Genomic DNA, 18,938 nt, shown 5'->3' on the forward strand with positions numbered 1-18,938 from the left:
TTTAAAGATCTTCAAGGCAACCTTTCTAAATCCAAGACTTCTTTTATTTTAGGCTTCATACGTTAATTCGTCGATCCGGCAAATCTCCAAATAATCAAACTTTCAAGTTTATTACTTGAATGTGAGTAACTTCATACTCCGTTTTCTATCTTTTGTTTTGGGGGTGACATTTCATCTTATCTAAACTAAATGTTTTATACTTGGGTCTTAAACCACAAACGTTGTTGTATACTTTACTTGAATAATTGCTCGATTTGGTGTTCTATGCTTATTTGCATATGTGTTTATCGCTTTCGGATGGTGGAACTATAAATCCTAGACCATTTGGCAACCCCTCATGGCAAGGTGTCGTTAACGTAATGCAATTAACGATAACTATAAAATCCTAATCTATTTAGCAACCCTTATAGTTGGGTGTCGCTAACTTGTTAGCGATAACTATTTTATCCAAGTTTATAGCTATTATTTATGGTTTTGTATACTAGTTTTGTGGCTTTTCATACTATATAACTATTGTTCAAACTTATGAATTGCTCACCAACCTTTGTGTTGACAAACTTTATTTTATGAAATGTTACAGGTTTGCATCTAGGTTGATTATGGAGTTCGGTGAAGGAAACGTTACAAATACCGTTAGGATATTAGCAAAAATGAACAATATTTTATTTGCTATATTTTGCTATATTTTGTTGTATTTGACTTATGAATATTTGGTTATATGACATTTTCGATGATGTGAAATTAAATGAGTTTGTTAAATATTGTCGCTTTAAATAGTGTCATGCGCTTATGGGCAATCGTTGCACCCCGACATGTTCCGCCGCCTTTGGTCGGGGTGTGACATGTTGCGTTATTTAGAGTAACCAGCAGACGTGGTCTTAAACTTTTGATATTGGATGATGAAGTGAATACCTGTGATAAAACTACGAATGTTGTATATAAAGAGATTTTCTCAAATTGTAAATATAAGACTCCAAACTAGTTATTGTTTGTAATATGTATTTAATTTCTTTTTCCCTTTAATTGTGTATCTTTATTTCAAAAAACAAACTTTATTAGGTTTATCATATGAAAATTCCTGTGTATTACACTAGGGATGAGCATGAGACAGTATCTGTATCTGTACTCGATTGTACTCGTACCAAAAATCAACAAAAACACGTACCAATACTTGTACCAAAAATTTCGGTATGGTACGGGTATTTTGGTACAATACCCGTTTTTGTACCACTTTGCTTTTTTTATTTCCAAATCTTCGACGAAATTGAAACCGATACCGGTACGAGTAACAAACAACATGAATTAGTCCTGGTAACGATACTTTCACAGGTACGTGACGGGTACCAAATTAGTACAAGTACCAAATTAGTACAAGTACCAAATTAGCCGTCGATTTAATGATAAGATAGTATTGAAGAACCCTAATTCGGTCGCCAACTTTAAGTGATTTGTTTGTTGGTTCGAGTCTTGGATGTTATATTATTTAATTTTGAAGAAACATTTGCTACTTGTTCAATAATAACATGGTTGGAGAATTTATTTTATATATTAAATATGAAGAATCCCAATTAAACATTTATATACTCCAAACATGTACAAAATACCAAATATACTCGTACTGTAACCGTACCTGTACCCGACTGTACCTGTACCAAAATTCAACAAAAATGAGTACCAATATATACCCGTACCGAATAAGCTAAATCGGTTCGAGTACGGTATTTTGAACAAAATGCTCAACCCTAATAAACACTAACTGACCAATCTTTTGATTAATATTCCTAAATATGAACCTTTTGTATTCAAAATTCACTTTGTGGAACGCATTGAACTTTGAGACATACTGAATTATCTCATGTGAAGGAATCAACCCTTCACAAACATTCAAACAAATACATCGTCAGTTGAAACTGGATATCATTAGTATTGGGTGTATTTTTTCTTTCCTAAATTGAAAACAAACATTAAGCTATGTATCATGGCAACATTAGAGATGCTCTTAGAAAGACGAGGATGAAACATGAGGTGGAGGACGACATGTATGAAAGTGGAGCGATTCAACATAGCCAAATGGTAAAGTGAAATATATACAAATTAAGAAGCACAATGTACCATAAAATGATCAATAATGTACAACTTACTAAGAAGCGTAGTGTACACGCGTATGCACAACGAACTTTGAAATTGTATATATGTGATTATTTTAGGTGTTATAACTAAAACTATTTTTTTATATATCATTAATCATATTCTTTAATTAAATTATATGTAATAATTAAGCGTAATGATAACACACGCGCGCACACACACACGCATATATATATATATAGGATCAAATACGAAAATTGTTTATCGTACATTACGTACGCGACACCCTTAACCCTAGATTTCAAAAAACATGCGGTGGCAAATTTGTAAATTATTTCAAATTGTTTCCATCCCAATTAACCGTTGCATCGATTCAACCATCGTCACCGACGTCATTTGCAGACACACACTTCAATTGATTTTGAATTGAAATACGCCATTTGTTGAAGCCCAGTTGCAGACGTTCCATATTTTGTTCATATGATCGAATCGATGATCAAATTGACGGTCAAGTGATAATTTTTTGATGATTACGAGATTATATTAAGTGATTTCAGTGTTCAATTTCATGTTACAAGTGTTTAATTTTTTTTTTTGTTAGTTTAGAAGTTCTGTTTAGAAGTTCTATTTAGAAGTTCAGAACTTCTAAACTTTTTGAACACCCAGAACTTCTTAGAATGTTTAAAGATGTTCATTTTTTTAACACCCAGAACTTCATAGAAAGTATTAGAATGTTTAAAGATGTTCGTTTTCTTTAACACCCATAACTTCATTGAACATATGAGAACGTTTATAGGTCTTCAGTTTTGTTTCAGAACGTTTAAACATAATATTTTGAACCATAATCAGAGCTCGATTGAGTGCATATTTCTGAAATTCCATAATTGATTGATGAATATAAATACTTCTACACATTAATTCGATTGATTAAATCATCATTTTGGTGTTTATTTTGGTCAGAACGTTTAAACTTTGAGCAGAACGTTTAAACATGAACCATAATCATAGCTCAATTAAGTGTGTTAATCTGTATTTTTATAATCGATTGATGATTTTAAAGCCTCTTACACATCAATTCGATTGATTAAATTATCAATTTTTTTTATCAATTTGAAGATTTTTAATGTTCAGTGACATTCTATTTCAATTTTGGGTTTGACTTTTGAGATTTCATACTGTAAATTGTGATTAGAGTTTTGAAATTGGATGAGATAGATTAAGGAGTTCAGAATTTGGATCGGAATCGATTTTAAATCGATGAATTTGATCGCGAACTACTGTTTGAGTTATTTACGAAACTGTCACCGCGTGAAATTAACATCGACGTTCAAAAACTCGCGTACCTAATGCATGATAACTGATTATTGTACGTTAACCTACCTCTCTCTCTCTCTATATATATATATATTGTTAATTGATTTGAATATATAATTTTATGATACTATAAGAGTATGTTGAATTTCTCCATGTTATTTTAGCAAACAAAAAACTTTTAAATGACTTAACATTTTTTATTGATGGTAGATCGAGTACGTGAAACGGGAAGGTTAAATATATGGAATATCTAATAATCATTTTATTAGATTACCAAGGTATCTCAATCAGATGTCGTCACTTTTTTTCTTCTATATATTGAAAGGGTCTCTATGCTCATATAATGTAAAATACTCAGATTGTCTCTCAGGTACAGAGAGATTGTAGAAAAACTAAAGAGATGGCATTGCTAAATGGTGAGCTATCTAAAGAGCTACTTGATTCTCAAGCTCACATATGGAATCATCTTTTCAGCTTTATAAAGTCCATGTCACTTAAATGTGCCATTCAGCTATACATACTTGATATCATCGCCCGCCACGGTTCACCAATGTTGCTTTCCGAGTTAGTCAAAGCACTCCCCATAAAACAGGAGAGAACTCATTGTGTCTATCGGCTTATGCGCATCCTTGTTCACTCTGGTTTCTTTGTGAAACAAAGTGTATCCACCACACAAGGATGCAATAATGAGTAGGGAGGAGAAGGCTATATGCTCACTCCTGCTTCTCGATTTCTTCTAAAAGAAGAGCCATTAACCATCAGGCCCTTTTTGCTATCCATGTTGGATCCAATGCTCATGGACCCATGGCAACACTTGAGCAAATGGTTCCAAAATGATGATGTCAACCCCTTTCACACAACCCATGGCACAATGTTTTGGGATCTGGCAGGCCATGATCCGAAGCTTAATCAGTTCTTCAATGAAGGCATGGCTAGTGATGCAAAGCTCGTTACAAGCGTCGTTCTTTAACGTTATCAGGGTGTTTTCAAAGGGTTAAATTCCATAGTCGATGTTGGGGGTGGTATTGGGACTTTTGCCGAAGCCATTGCCAAATCTTTCCCCAATACTATGTGCATTAATCTTGATCTTCCTCACGTAGTTGATGATTTGGTTGGAAGTAAAAAACTTGAGTTATGTCGGTGGAGACATGTTTGAAGCCATTCCTAAAGCTCATGCAGTTTTGCTTAAGGTATTCTTAATATTTCACATGTTCCTATTTTATGCATAGTTTTGATGATAATTTATACATATTTGCGATCTTCCAAGCTCAGTTTCTTTAAGTTATAAAAATCGTGCTCTAATTCATATATTTTACTGAAATAAATTGAAGAAAATTCAGATTAATTATTCTTTAGGCTACAAGCTTGTGTATGAGAACTTTTGATGTTGATCTATGTTTAATTTGTGAAAAAAAAAACAGTGGATTTTACATGATTGGAGTGATGAAGAATTCATAAAGATTTTGAAGCAATGCAAAGAAGCTATTCCTAGCAAGGAGAATGGAGGAAAACTAATCATCATAGACATGGTCGTAAAGGTTCAAAAAGGAGAGGATGAATTACTCGAGACTCAACTTTTCTTTGATATGCTTATGATGAATTTGATGACCGGAAGAGAGAGGAGCGAGAAAGAATGGGCAGGACTCTTTCTTGATGCCGGCTTTAGTGATTACAAAATAAGTCCGATTTTAGGGTTAAGATCTCTCATTGAGGTCTACCCCTAGCTAAGTCGCATGCTTCCTACATAACAAAATTACTAAAAGCTGGTTTAAATAAAGTAAGCATTAAGTGTACTAAAATATGAAACTTCTTAGCATGTTTGGAACCTTTTATGGGATTCTTAATTTGAATCAATGTTATTATTATAATTTTATGTGGTGATAAATATTTTGTGTAGATAAGGAACATGAAAAAAGTGAAGGTAACTGAAAAGTAGGTAAGGGTGACCTTGTGGTATTGGGTTCGTGATTTTGGTCACCGCCATAACTAAGTTCAATTGAAGCTTTGCCAGTGAACGGTGAACCACCCTCAAGATGGGAAGCGGTGCCACTTGGTCCTGGCGGGAACACCGCCTCATTGGCTAGTCCCAAAAATATAAAACCCCGACAGGGGTGCATGCACCGCTCGTTCTGAAATTCAGACAGTCATATGACAATTTCCAAATGTTCATCTATTTAAAAATGAATAATTAATTTACTTTATATAAACCTTAACAAATTAACAATTTTTACACTCGAATTCATTCTCTTTTCTGTCAACAAACCTACACCTAAACATTCTTTAAAAATTTATAGATCCATCACGATGAGCTAAAGGTTTTTAAAAAAAATAGAGCCAGTAGTTCCCGTAACCCCAAATCGAATCAAGAAATACCGTCTCACAGACGGTTTGGTCCGTTTGCAACTCCACCATCCCAATACCAAAATCAAAACACACATCTAATTGCAAATCCACCGATATAACCTCAAGGATTCGTCGTTCTTTTGGCAAACTCGATGTACAACCCCTATATAACCCGCAACACTACCAACACCCTCAATTCCAATACCCAAACTACAACTACCGCCAACAAGAAGAGTCAGATGAATCCGAAAAAATAAAAAAGAAGGGCATGATAAATTGTGGCATCCTATCTACTAAGTTTTCCATATTATGATCGCAATTGGATATGCGTGACGTTGTTCCTCGTTTCACTTTACTCTTCCTGGACGGGAGTTGTCAGTTGTTTTTCTTATTATTTTTGTTCTCCTTTTTAAGATGCCGGTTGTGTTTCAGGAACAATGTCGGGTCGAGTTGTGGACTTGAGGTCGTTAGATATTGAGAACTTGTTGATTCCTACGGAGAATGCAAGAATTAGAATCTAATTGTGGGTAAATTTATGTAGATGCAAATAATCCACGTGTGAACTGACGTGTGGAATGTGGATCCAGTCGTGTTATCACTGCCCAATAGCTCATACAAGTACAATACTTTTCGTATTTGGTGGAGACAGTTTCTTTAAAACATACGAGACAAAAACATATAAAATTGTATACGTATGTTTTCTTATAACTTATAACTTATATCAATACATTAAAAACATATCAATTGTCAAATCATTTATTTATATCAAATAGAAAAATTGAATTGTAATAAATGCATTTTTTGACAACTTATATGGTCCAGTGACAACCATGAAATGACTAAACAATTTTGTTGTTAATGACCAACTAGCTGATGCATGTGGTTTGAAAATAGTTGGTCTTCTGGTCTAATAACATGAGAGTGATGGTTAAAGCTTAGAATCTTAAAGTATCAAGTTCGAAATATGGCACACAAAGGTTTTCCAACAATAGTTGGTGGTGTTATTGGGTGAGTCTGACATGGGCCGTTAAAATAAATATAAATATGAACATTTGACATCATGTTTCAAAAAAGCTCACCTATGTATTGAAGATGGTTTCAAACGTTCTTAAAATAATGTTACATAAAACAATTGGTCATCGATCAGTGGCTGGTTCCTAAAAGTCAGAAGTTAAGGTCATCATAATAACTATAATTTAGGGTGGAAAAAGGTACACTAGAATAGTTATGGCTTGCAACAAAACCCAACGTTACAACCTTGTAGTTTAGGTGTGCCGTTGGTAACCACAGGCTATGAGTGTTAAGAAGATCACAAACGTATTAGTTCATAATTGTATAAATAGTAATTACTATAATCGTTTGTGTAGGAAGTTTGTTGGTCAATTTTTTATTTAACTATTGTTTGATTTATTATTCATCTTTACGTTCATAGTTTGCTAGTCTATTATTTATTTATTTTTTGAACGATCAATGAATCCTTCAAATGGACTACTGACTAGATTTATCACATTGGTATACACCTGTCTTCCAATCCGGGAACCCTCATCTAAGGTACACGCCCACGAACACTCACCTTAAAGCACATCATATCTAATTAGAATATTTTGACATTATTGACTATAAACCATTTTTGTATGAATTTCTCTATGTTCAAATCTGGCACCAACTATGATTATGTCGGAGGAAAATGGAGAATCCATTTTGTTGGTGTTTTGAGTAAAAAGTTTATAAAACTGTGAGTTTTGCAGGATTTGTAGAAAGTTTTTATAAAAGTGTGAGGATTTTTGTAGGGTTTTTGGTGATTATATAGGAAAATTAATGGATTAAAAAAAGTCATCAAACGTCTAGTTTGACCAAACACACCCACACTTGGCGCTTTGTGGAAAGTGCTCCCCGCCACAAAGCAGCCCAAAGAACCCTGGGGCGATGAGCCCGGGGGCTTTGGGGGCTTTTTGGATGGGTAAAGCGCCCAGTACGGTCTTGGAAACGGAAAGAAAGACGACACTGAATCTGAAGACTAGATGCAAAAGAAGTGGCCAACAATGAACACAACTGATGAGGTACCTAGTAAGCATGTGCCGTGGGACCCGATGACAAAATTTTCAGCATATAAACCAAAATGTGAGAAATTGTCGACACTAGCTAGGATGATGAATAACCAAGTGTACTGGGGACATCATGTTTTTGGCTTAACCAGGATCGTACAAAGAAACACAAATTTAAGGAAAGTAGTAGGATGTGATAACTGAACAAATGCACATCTATATAAGAGATTGTGAATCACTATCAATATAAAGTTATTAGAGTACACATGCTCTAATAGAACTTGAAAAACCCAATAATGAAAAATCACAATATGGTCTGAACGAGTTAATCAAATAAGAAACTAAGGACCGTGTTTATGTTAACTTGATCGATTTGAGAGCATGGTTTAGTTTTCAATTAAATTACATTAACTTGATTGATTTGAGGAATTGAGGCATGGCCGAAGACCGGCATCCTGGTCATGTTTATGCTTTTTGTCAAGAAATGTTCAGACAATTTATGGTACCATCAAGTATGAATGATGCCATGTTTCTGCTGTAAGTTTTTCACCTATGCAACATCAACACCACTGTTTACATCAGTTTAATACATAGAAGTATAGAACAGAACGACATCCGTCCTAACCTATGGATATAAAATCATAAATACACAGAGAGATGTTTGTAAATTATTGGGGAAAAGAGGAAGATGATGAATTATAAAGTATGCACATGTAATATTATCATACCTAGCTAAGTTATTGTTTTAATTTTTTGTGTTGTTATGACCTAAACCAACAAGGTCATGCATACCTTAATAAGACTAAGGGGGTGTTTGCATCTCCAAAAAACCATAAACAATTTCAAGAAGCAATCCCAAACATGCTCTAATTACTATATTGTAATCTTGATTAAAAGTATAGAATTTTTAATCAAAAGATGAGAATATGATCTCCTTGGAACAAATTTATTTAAAATGCGTCTTGAAAGACGAAATTCAATAAGCTCTTTTCTCAAGAAATATAGAATTTTAACGGACCATATAAGAAATATAAAAAAACCTTCTGAAAAAACTGCCTTTTACAAAATAATTTAAATAAGAAATTTGGACTGAACCCCAAGATTTTCAAAAATTTGGTCGTTTTTGTCAGACTCATGCCAAGTGTCAAGTTTTAAGTGGTTCTACAATTCCGTCGGTTATAATTCCAAAGCGTCGCCTCAGTACAAATTCGTTGGGTTATTTTTGGAATCTGGTTACTTTTAGGATCATTTTGTTTCTCTCTCTCTTCATTTGGGTTATTTTAGGAATATTCCCTTATATAAAACATATAAAATTGAATTTAACGTTGAGTAAAATATATTAACATCTTGTAAAGAAAACGAGAGATTAATTAAATATATCCATCAACTAATTGAATAAATTTAAAATGTATATGTTAGCTAATTATGTAATTTTTTGAAATTTACAAAAATGGTCCAATAATATTGATTTTATGGTAATATAATGAATATAATTTAATTTAAAATGTATCAGTTACAAAATTGAATAAATTTTGAAATATATCCGTTAACACCCTTAAACATTTAATTCAAATTTTGAAATGTATGTGTTAGGTAATTGAATTAATTTTTAAGCGTATCTGTTAAAACCATCTTCTGAAGAAAACGAGAGATTAATTAAATATATCCGTTAGCTAGTTGAAAAAACTTTTGAAATGTATATGTTAGCTAATTACGTAATTTTTTGAAATATACAAAAAATGATCCAATAATATTGATTATATGGTAATATAATGAATAAAAAATAATTTGAAATGTATCCGTTACAAAATTGAATAAATTTTGAAATGTATCCGTTAACACCCTTAAGCATTCAATTCAAATTTTGAAATGTATCCGTTAGGTAATTGAATAAAATTTAAAATGTATCCATTAACACTCTTAAGAATTTAATTCAAATTTGATATGTAACCGTTAGGTAATTAAATAAATTTTAAAATGTATCCGTTAACACAATTAAGCATTTATATCCGTTATAAATACGAAGGCTTCCTTTTTAAAACCTGCAACCACTACAATCACCCCACAACTACTAAAATCACCACACTGCGGCGTAACCATTCACCATTTTACTCACTCAAACTATCCACCAACGCCATCTTAAGTAATGTCATCATCCATTTGATTTTAATCTTTACTCTAAATTTGATGCATACATAGCCTTATAGGATTGAATTGTTGACGAATATTCATAAATATATTGCAAGTAAACAGAATGAAGATAAAGGGGAAAAAGATTGCTCACTGTTTGGAGGCTGTCAAACTAACCAAACAAATGGTGAAATGGATGGAGTCTGTAAAGAGCTTAGGCCACGTATGTGGTGTGCCGATGGTTCCTAGAAAGTGGTCGTATGAGGATTCTAGCGATCGTCATCTCGAGAAGCTGATCAGGAAACCAAAACTGATGGTGCAAACAGTTCACAATTTCCCTCTTCCAAATTGTGGAATCAAAGAATTAGACACAAAGCCATTGAAGAATTTGGCAAATGTTCACTCAGATGTTGAGAATAAGAAACTGATGAGTAGCTTGAAGCCAAATAAATTTGGTAGACCCACTGATTTTACTGGAAGAAGACCACCAAGTGGTGAAGTGAAATTTTGGGATCCCGGAAGTTCAAACAATGGTGGTGCCCATAAACCTAAAGTCACCACCACTGTAACCGTGAGGCAGCCATTGAAACCTTTAAATGGTGCAGACAGTAACGTTGCGAAGATCAACTCGCACGTCAATATTAAGGAGAGTTCGCTGAAAACTCAATCCTTTGGGCACGATAAACTCAAAAGCTATAAACATGCAGAGTTCATCAGAAACAAACCTTCATCCAGCTCAAAGCCTGCTGGAAAGGTTAAATTTTGGGACCCTCTAACAGCGGGTCACGACCAACAGCCAAAGGTCACCACCACCGTTCATGTATCAAGGGGAAAGCCGATCAAGAATTTTGAAAATGTTTTCTCAAATGGTGAGGCTAAAAGATTTCAACCAGAAGAATTACGCAGAAAGAAATCTTCTTTTGGCTCAAAAGATGGTGAGGCCCAAAAATCAGAAGTCACGATGACTAGTACTGCATCACGAAAGGAAAACGAGAAACGTGAGAAGATCAAAGAAGCTATGAATGTCTTTGATCAAGTCCAGCCCCAACTTTTGCATGAAAACCGAATGAAGATAAATGGGGAAATGATTGGTCGTTGGAGGGTTCCTTTGGAAGCGGTCAAAAATACGAAACAAATGCTGAAATGGATGGAGCCTGTAAAGAGCTTAGGCCCCATATGTGGTGTAAAAATCGGGGATAAGTTCAAATACCGGACACAGCTTAAGATGATCGGTCTTCATTGCCAACTTCAATCGGGTATTGATTATACCAGGATTGAAGGAAAAAACTTGGCAATAAGTATCGTTGACTCTCATCGGTACGCAAATGAGACCGGGTCTGCTGATACGTTGATATACTGTGGTCATGGTGGTCATAGTGGTCTTAAATTCTTAGGCCCTAAAGCGCTACCAGAAGATCAAGAACTTAAACGCGGTAATCTGGCGTTGAAGAACAGTATGGATGAGAGAGCTGTAATCCGAGTGATTAAGAAGATTAAATTTGATAAGGATGAGGTGTTTGTGTACGATGGTCTGTATGTTGCGAATCATTATAGACGACATAGAAATGAAGATGGCAAGACTATGTTCAAGTATCATTTAAATAGAGTGCCCGGGCAGCCTGCACTTCACCAAATGATGAATGCTAGCTACTGATATCAGTTCTACCATCTCTGCTCCTTTCAAACGCTTGAATCTGGATTTGAGTTTAGCAACCCGTCTCTTGTTCAGTATTTGTAACTTTTTTTTTTCTTATGAACTACAGTTAGCATGTTTAGTTCTCTTGTAATAGCTAGTTATGGGCCATTTGTTATTGAAATATACAAGTCAATCATTTGTTTGACCTCAAAAATATTTAGTTATGAAGTTGCCTTATAATCCATTTTTAATCAATTAACAGTATTTAAGTTGTGAGTTAACTAACTTTTAAAACAATAATGAAATTCTCTTTTATGCTTCAACCTACAAAACAATGATGCCAAAGCAGAACTTGAAGCAATCAACCTGTGTTAATAGGCTTTTCGGGGATACGTGCGTTGAAATTTATACATATACTTTGGATTGTTCGTAATTAATGAGAATAGCACGATCTAACATAACACACGTCTGGCAACATTTTGTCATTATATAATTATTCCCCGAAGACCTTGTCGTTACATGGTTAACCTATCCTAAAACTCTCTCCACAATGTCCGGCAACATGCTTTAATCACTCCGTTATGACAGTGAAGATACCTTTTCCAGCAGTTACATATGTACATATTTGTATGAAAATAAGTTTACTTAACCTATGAAACGTGAACACAAATTTAAATTGTGTTTTTCACATATAAGGTATATTTGATTAACTATTCAATATAGGTTAAGATCAATCTTAAATCGTAAGAACGGTTTATTACTAAATATCTTAAAGTGGTAATGGCTAGTAGTTATATTTTGCTAAAAATTTTTTTTAAAACAAAATAAAATTTATATTATATATTTAATAAGAAACATAGATATTACATCAACATAGCAGGTAGGCGGGCAACAAGCTGCGCCGCCACCCCTTTCTGAATTGCAAACCCTAACCTGTTAAAGGCATACCCCTGCCCCTTTGGAGTCGACACATTGCTATACACAACCTGTTGGACCCTGGTTAGGAAACGGATAGCTTCCGGTGCCAAGGAGCCAAAGGTATCAAAAGCCAGAGGGACAAAAACATGTTGGTTCTCTTCGCAGGCTTTAGCATGTTTCTCCACCTTCTTCGTTTCAGCCCTTTTCATTGCTTGCCCAGCTACAAACCCATTATCCCTCAAACCAGCTAAATTACGCCCAACAACATTCTTTCTCATCATTTGGTTGATCACCCTATAATTCACTCCATTCGTTGGATAGCGGCGGTAGTTGAGTTTTACTAAATTTAGATAGTTGGTTAACAATTTCTCGGTAAATGGAGATTCCCAACTTGTTTCTTGCTCAATGAAATTCGACAACGTTCACCGTCTTTACATGATTGATCCAGCAATCAAGTGTGTTGACATCTAATTGATTACATGTAATAATTGATTCGAATTCAATATGCCTCCGTTCTAGGTCTTTTATATGCCCCAAGTCTTTTATATTCTTTCTCTTCAAAGCCTAATTTGATAAAAGAAGACCGGTATTAAAGGTTGTCTTACTAGTTACTACGAATCTAGTTTTTGTTTATTTAGGGGCTGTTTGGCAAGTCTTGAGCCATTAAGTGTTGAACCAATAAGATGTCTGAATGATTAAGAGACTCTGAGCCAGTAAGAGCTAAATGACTAAATGGCTGTTTGGTTGGACATCTGAATGACTGTGCAGAATGACTATTTTACCCCTCTGAACTATTTCGTGCTGAATGAAATATATTCAAGTTGAAAGCTGCGTAAGGTGTATTTTTAATGCTTACAACCATCTAAACCATTTTATTTTTAAAATATAATTTCTTACTATAGTAATGTAGTTTGTGTAATCATATTTTATTATATAAATGACATTTAATAAAATTTTAAAAAATGATTAGAAAAGGTGTTTGCAGTGGGATTTTTGGGTGTCTTGTGAATGCAGAAGACGAATGCACACTATAATCTGCATTGTGTTTTTTGGGCACTAGTGAATGCTTAAGTTGTTTTCACATGTCTCTAAATGAACAATTTAAGTTAAGTCAGCGAACGATACACTCATACACCATCAAATGTACATAAGATCATTCTTGACAATATTAACCAACCAACAAACTGCTTGAAACAATCTGTCACATTACCTAGATATAAAACAAACTACAACCGAAAAGTAGCAAAATACTAGCGTTTCACTTTCATTGCTGCAAAACCACTTCAATAACTCATACCAAGATCACAAACGAAAAACATTAACCGTTATTCCAAACCTTCAAGATCATTGGCCAGATTCATCAGCCATCAGAAAGGAGCTCAAGGATGTTCTTCGGAGCTGATGCTTTGGTTTAGCTGATGGGAATCACGGTTTTACCTTCTCCACCTCCTGTAAATAAATATAGGTGTACCAGTATTATTTATAAAATTAGAGGTCACTAAATCGATGGTCGTGTAACTGGTCTGGCTTAGGTTGGCCAGTGTAACATTTTTTTCCAAAAAGTTTAAACCTTTTTTTAAAAGACAATATAATCTTTTAAATCTTTTGAGGTTTAATTGTTAAAACTGTACTTCATACAAGTAATTTCCAACGCATTTTGGCCCATTTCACTTAGCACTAACATGAACATCCAGCAAAAGTGCATAAATTAGAAATCCAATCATCTAATAAACCGCATATTTTAAGTTTTTAACCCACATGTTCACTTGTTTCATATTCATAAGCAAGTATATTAGCTTTTCAAGAGTACTACAACTAAACCACCAACACCACATCATTTGAATTAGATAATTTCACATTTTAAGTTGTTTGAAAATGAATAAATTTTTTTGTTATAACAAAACAACTTGGCTCATATATGTATAATAGACTGTCATGGCTGCAACATCGGTTTGCAAGTAGAGACCCTCACACTTTCCATCCACCGATTCTGCCACACCATCCAATGATATTTATTGAGTCATCACATCCTCATACAATTAGTTATATTTTTATTTTTGAAAGAAAGCATAAACTCTTTTAAGTCATAATCCAAAGCAAATTACATATTAGAAAAACCATGAAACCAACCGGAACCAAACGTTAATGGTACCATTCAGTTTTGGCTTTTGATAACCAAAATATGATACTAATGATTTGGCTACGGTTTGATCTTAAAACTGTCAAAATCTGACGCAAACACACCTATTCAGAACTTATTATCGACGTCTTAAAATATGTGTTTTTAGACAGTCCAGCTTGATTTCACCATTGAATCCCTAATCTCTAGAATTGAGCCCTAATATCAACAATTATGACAAAATCCTATCAATCTATACGCTATAGTCCATGTTATAAAATATAAACACACAAACACCTTAACTAGTAGATGGGAGAACAAATAACGAACAATCAATTTCGGAAATAAAATTCGCATCCATGGCTATTCTAGAAAAAATTACCTGGTAAGGGTTGGGAGGGATTACCGATTACAGATGAGAAAGGCTGGTTGATTGGGAAGCAGCAACGCCGTCAATTGTGAGGTTAAGGGTTGATTGGGAAGCAGCAGGCCCGTCGATTGGGAGGGGTCCAGATGGGAAAGGAACGTTGCATTATTTAGGGGTTATTTTGGTCCTATTTCTCATTCAGACTCCATTTTCAATTGAACCATTCAGACCTTCAAAATTGCATTCAGATGTAGGTATTGAAGAAGCCAAACAGTCTTGCATCTGAGCGATTCAGATATCAACCTCTGAATGGTACCATTAAGTGGTAAACAAACACCCCCTTAGATAATCTTCCTTTTTGATCACGACTTTCTAGAAGAAAGATAGGTACTAAAGAGCGTGTTTCAGCTCCACTTTGTTTATTAAATAACTGGTAATTAGTTCGACTACAGTGTTTAAAACCGATCAATTTTACCGATTACGTTTTACCCCTACTGAACAAAATTTATGGATCCGCCACTTTATTAATATTGATAAGATATTTATATGTATATATATAAATTTCAGGCCTTCACCTAGACCGTGCCCTGGACGTCCCCAAAGCCCTATAGGGTCGGAAACAGCCCTTGAGTTTGTTGTTCAATAATGGCAGCCATATATCATCCACTTGTGATATATAATGACTTGATCTAATACTAAACTATTGGTACGTAAAGACTAGTTCGTTATATAATAAAATGAAAGTGTTGATTAATTGCATGCATGGAGTAGGTGATGGAAGACCAAAACGTATAGTTTAAAGGACAAAAGGGACTTATTCAAAAAAAAACTGCAGTAAATGAGTTTATTATTCTTGCCACGAGCTTATACTTTTCTTAGTTATTTCCTCCAAGTGTTGATAAATAAAGACTTATTCAACAGACTTGCCTGTTTTGTGTATTTATAGCAATAGGTACGTGACTGTTGTCAATCACATAGCTCTTATTGTCAAAACAAGAGGCAAAATCAAGCTTCTCTCTTTTAGTCATATGGGTTATCCTAAGTCATTTGGAAGTATTTTGGTTCCTACACTAATATTACTTCTTTCATTGAACTATATGCCATGCAAAGCTCAGTTGTCTACCACCTTTTATGATAACACATGCCCTAACGCACTCTCAACCATTCAAAGTTCCGTTAGTGCTGCGGTGTCAAATAATCGTCGCAATGCAGCCTTACTCATTCGCCTTCATTTTCATGACTGTTTCGTTCAAGGTTGTGATGCATCTATTTTGCTAGAAGGTACTGGAAGTGAGAAGGCATCACAAGCTAATAATGGTGTGTTGGGTTATGATATCATAGATGATGCCAAAGCTGCTGTCGAGAGCGTATGTCCTGGAGTTGTTTCATGTGCAGATATACTGGCTGTTGCAGCTCGTGATGCTTCTGTGGCGGTAATTCCTCGTAAACTATATATAAGTTACATACATGCTCCTAAAGTTTATAATTATTTCACTGGTAAATTAATGTTGTGTATGATTATAAAATGTAGGTTGGGGGTCCGTCATGGTCCGTAAGACTTGGAAGAAGAGATTCTCCCAGTTTCAGTTCGACAACTACTGATCTCCCAAGAGCTAATATGGATCTAACTCAACTCATTGATAACTTTGGTCGAAAGAATCTCAGCCCAAGAGACATGGTTGCTTTATCAGGTTATTAGATCCACTATTATTTTCTTCCTAGCTTATCTAGGCTTCATATATTATTTACTTCTTCATTGAATGATCAAACATGTACAATGTTTTATGTCCTTCAGGGTCTCACACAATTGGGCAGGCACGATGCGTTACGTTTAGGGCAAGGATATACAACAATGCCTCAGATATAGATGCTACTTTCGCAAGCAACCTTAGGAGCAACTGCCCAGCGGACTCACCAAATGGCAACGGAAACTTGGAACCACTTGATTTGGTGACACCAAATTCGTTTGACAACAACTACTTCAGGAATCTAAGAGATAGGAGAGGCCTTCTTGCCTCAGACCAGGTACTCTTTAGTGGAGACTCGACTGATAGCATCGTGACTGAGTACATCGACAATCCTTCAACATTTGATTCTGATTTTGCTGCTGCCATGGTTAGGATGAGTGAAATTGAAACCCTTACCGGCACTAGTGGCCTGATAAGAACTCTTTGCACCGCTGCCAGTTAATAAGGAACATGAAACGTAATAATGTATGGATATTGATTACAACAATTAATCACTAGCAGCACATTGGAGCCACATGTATTATGGAAGCTTTCATTATTTTTTTGATTACGAACAATAAAGTTATCTTTCATGTATTATGGATGTCGATCGCCTTTTTGAAATTATGTATTCCAGTTGTTCTTTAATTGTAACTACAACTTTATATCCCATTTCATGTTGTGCTTGTGGATCCTTTGGGAAAGTTTGCAAAGTCACATCTATCTAATTCCAGTACTTATTATAGTCCCAGTTACTTTGATCTATTATATTGCAATGTTTGAGATCCTGCTCCTATGTTTATCCTCCAATGGACATAGATACTTTCTTCAAAATGGTTGAACGACAATTTAATACCAAAATTAAACAAACAAGTTCAAACTGACTTTTCTTTTCATTTTTTTTGGGGGTTGGGGGTGGGGGGAGGGGGAGAATTTAGACCTTTAGCTAACTTTATTACTTCTCTTTCAACGCTTATCATACCTCATATAAGTGATGCAAATGACTTCGTCGCACACTGTCATTACCGGCCATGTTGTTGCAGCTAGTCTTACTCTTCTTGCATGATCAATTCCCAAAAGTTTTTGACATTTTGATTCTGACACCATTGTTTATATAATCAACCGTATGCATTCTCGGACATCACCTTTGGAATAAACAAGTTTGCCAATTTATGCATACTCTTTCTGTGAATTACTAAACTGCTGCAAAACACATCCTTTGATACTTAAAAGGAACAACCAATCATTGTCTTCAAATTCGTCACAACTCCAGCTCCCACCTTCAGTCACATTCACTGATGTTCATTGACAGGGAACTTTGCCACTGTCTGCTTTCTCAGACGCTAACTAGGTTGGTTACCCGAATGACGGCCGATCCAACAAGGGACTCACCATATACATGTGTTTTAACCCCATCTCCTGGATCGTATGAAAACATAAAATAGTATCTATATCATTTACATAATCTAAATACAAAGCTCAACCGTCACAGTAGCTGAATTAACTTTTTAGAAGCATTATTCAAAGAACTTGGGGCAAGGATACTTTCTACTCCAACTCCCTTGTTTGATAATTTAGGTTCAACCTACCTTACTAATAATCCAATCTTTCACTCAAGAACAAAGCATGCTGAAGTGTTTGCGTTAAAGTTGCACAAGGAAAGCTAAGGCTACAATTTATATCCTTGGAAGATCATATCGCATACATCTTTAAAAAGCCGCAACCAACACTTAGATTTGCGGTTTTATGTTCCAAACCACTGGTTGTTTCTTGGCCTTCGCTTGCCTGCAATAGTGCAATATTGCAGAAGTTGCTAGTCGCTGCCAGGTCGGTCGATTGGGGAGTTGTGAGTGCTCACAGGGAGTACTTGGATATGATAAATTACAAATAAATTATTTTTCAGGATATATATATATATATATATATATATATATATATATATTGTATCATTTCAGAAGTTTTTTTATATTTATTGGGTTTGGATCAAATACAAATGTAATTAACGTGTTAAACGTGAGAATCAAGTAGAGTAATTATATATACAAGTAGAGTAATTATGTAATTACATTATTGAATGCTTTGCGATTTTATCAGTTTATTGATTTGTGGTCATAAACTTTTAGGATTAAGTTCTTAGAGTCATTGACCCGTTGATCTTTAGCCATTAAATCACTTATATTTATCAAATCCTAAAACTGGTAATCAATTAGGTTATTATTCATCCAAACGAATTGTTCACATTAAGTTCTGT

General features: G+C 34.7%; 2 protein-coding genes and 1 pseudogene across 3 annotated transcripts; all 3 read left to right on the plus strand.

Moving 5' to 3' along the window:
- The first annotated feature begins 3,725 nt into the window (after positions 1-3,725).
- On the plus strand, positions 3,726-5,438 carry LOC143590280 (trans-resveratrol di-O-methyltransferase-like; annotated as a pseudogene). Its single transcript, XR_013145450.1, has 2 exons — positions 3,726-4,592; positions 4,824-5,438. The product of XR_013145450.1 is annotated as a trans-resveratrol di-O-methyltransferase-like (transcript).
- Positions 5,439-10,044: 4,606 nt separating this feature from the next.
- Positions 10,045-11,574, plus strand: LOC143590287 (uncharacterized). The gene is made up of 2 exons (XM_077070813.1): positions 10,045-10,776; positions 10,906-11,574. The coding sequence occupies exons 1-2, from the start codon at positions 10,045-10,047 to the stop codon at positions 11,572-11,574; spliced, it is 1,401 nt and encodes a 466-aa protein (XP_076926928.1).
- A 3,998-nt stretch (positions 11,575-15,572) lies between these two features.
- On the plus strand, positions 15,573-17,156 carry LOC143590281 (basic peroxidase-like). Its single transcript, XM_077070809.1, has 3 exons — positions 15,573-16,393; positions 16,492-16,651; positions 16,756-17,156. The coding sequence occupies exons 1-3, from the start codon at positions 15,989-15,991 to the stop codon at positions 17,148-17,150; spliced, it is 960 nt and encodes a 319-aa protein (XP_076926924.1). The 5' UTR covers positions 15,573-15,988; the 3' UTR covers positions 17,151-17,156.
- The last annotated feature ends 1,782 nt before the right edge of the window (positions 17,157-18,938 follow it).

The sequence above is a fragment of the Bidens hawaiensis genome, unplaced genomic scaffold (assembly GCF_021521415.1).
Source record: "Bidens hawaiensis isolate Kalapana, Puna unplaced genomic scaffold, B.hawaiensis_p1.1 tig00038378_1, whole genome shotgun sequence".
In the NCBI taxonomy this organism is placed as follows: domain Eukaryota; kingdom Viridiplantae; phylum Streptophyta; class Magnoliopsida; order Asterales; family Asteraceae; genus Bidens; species Bidens hawaiensis.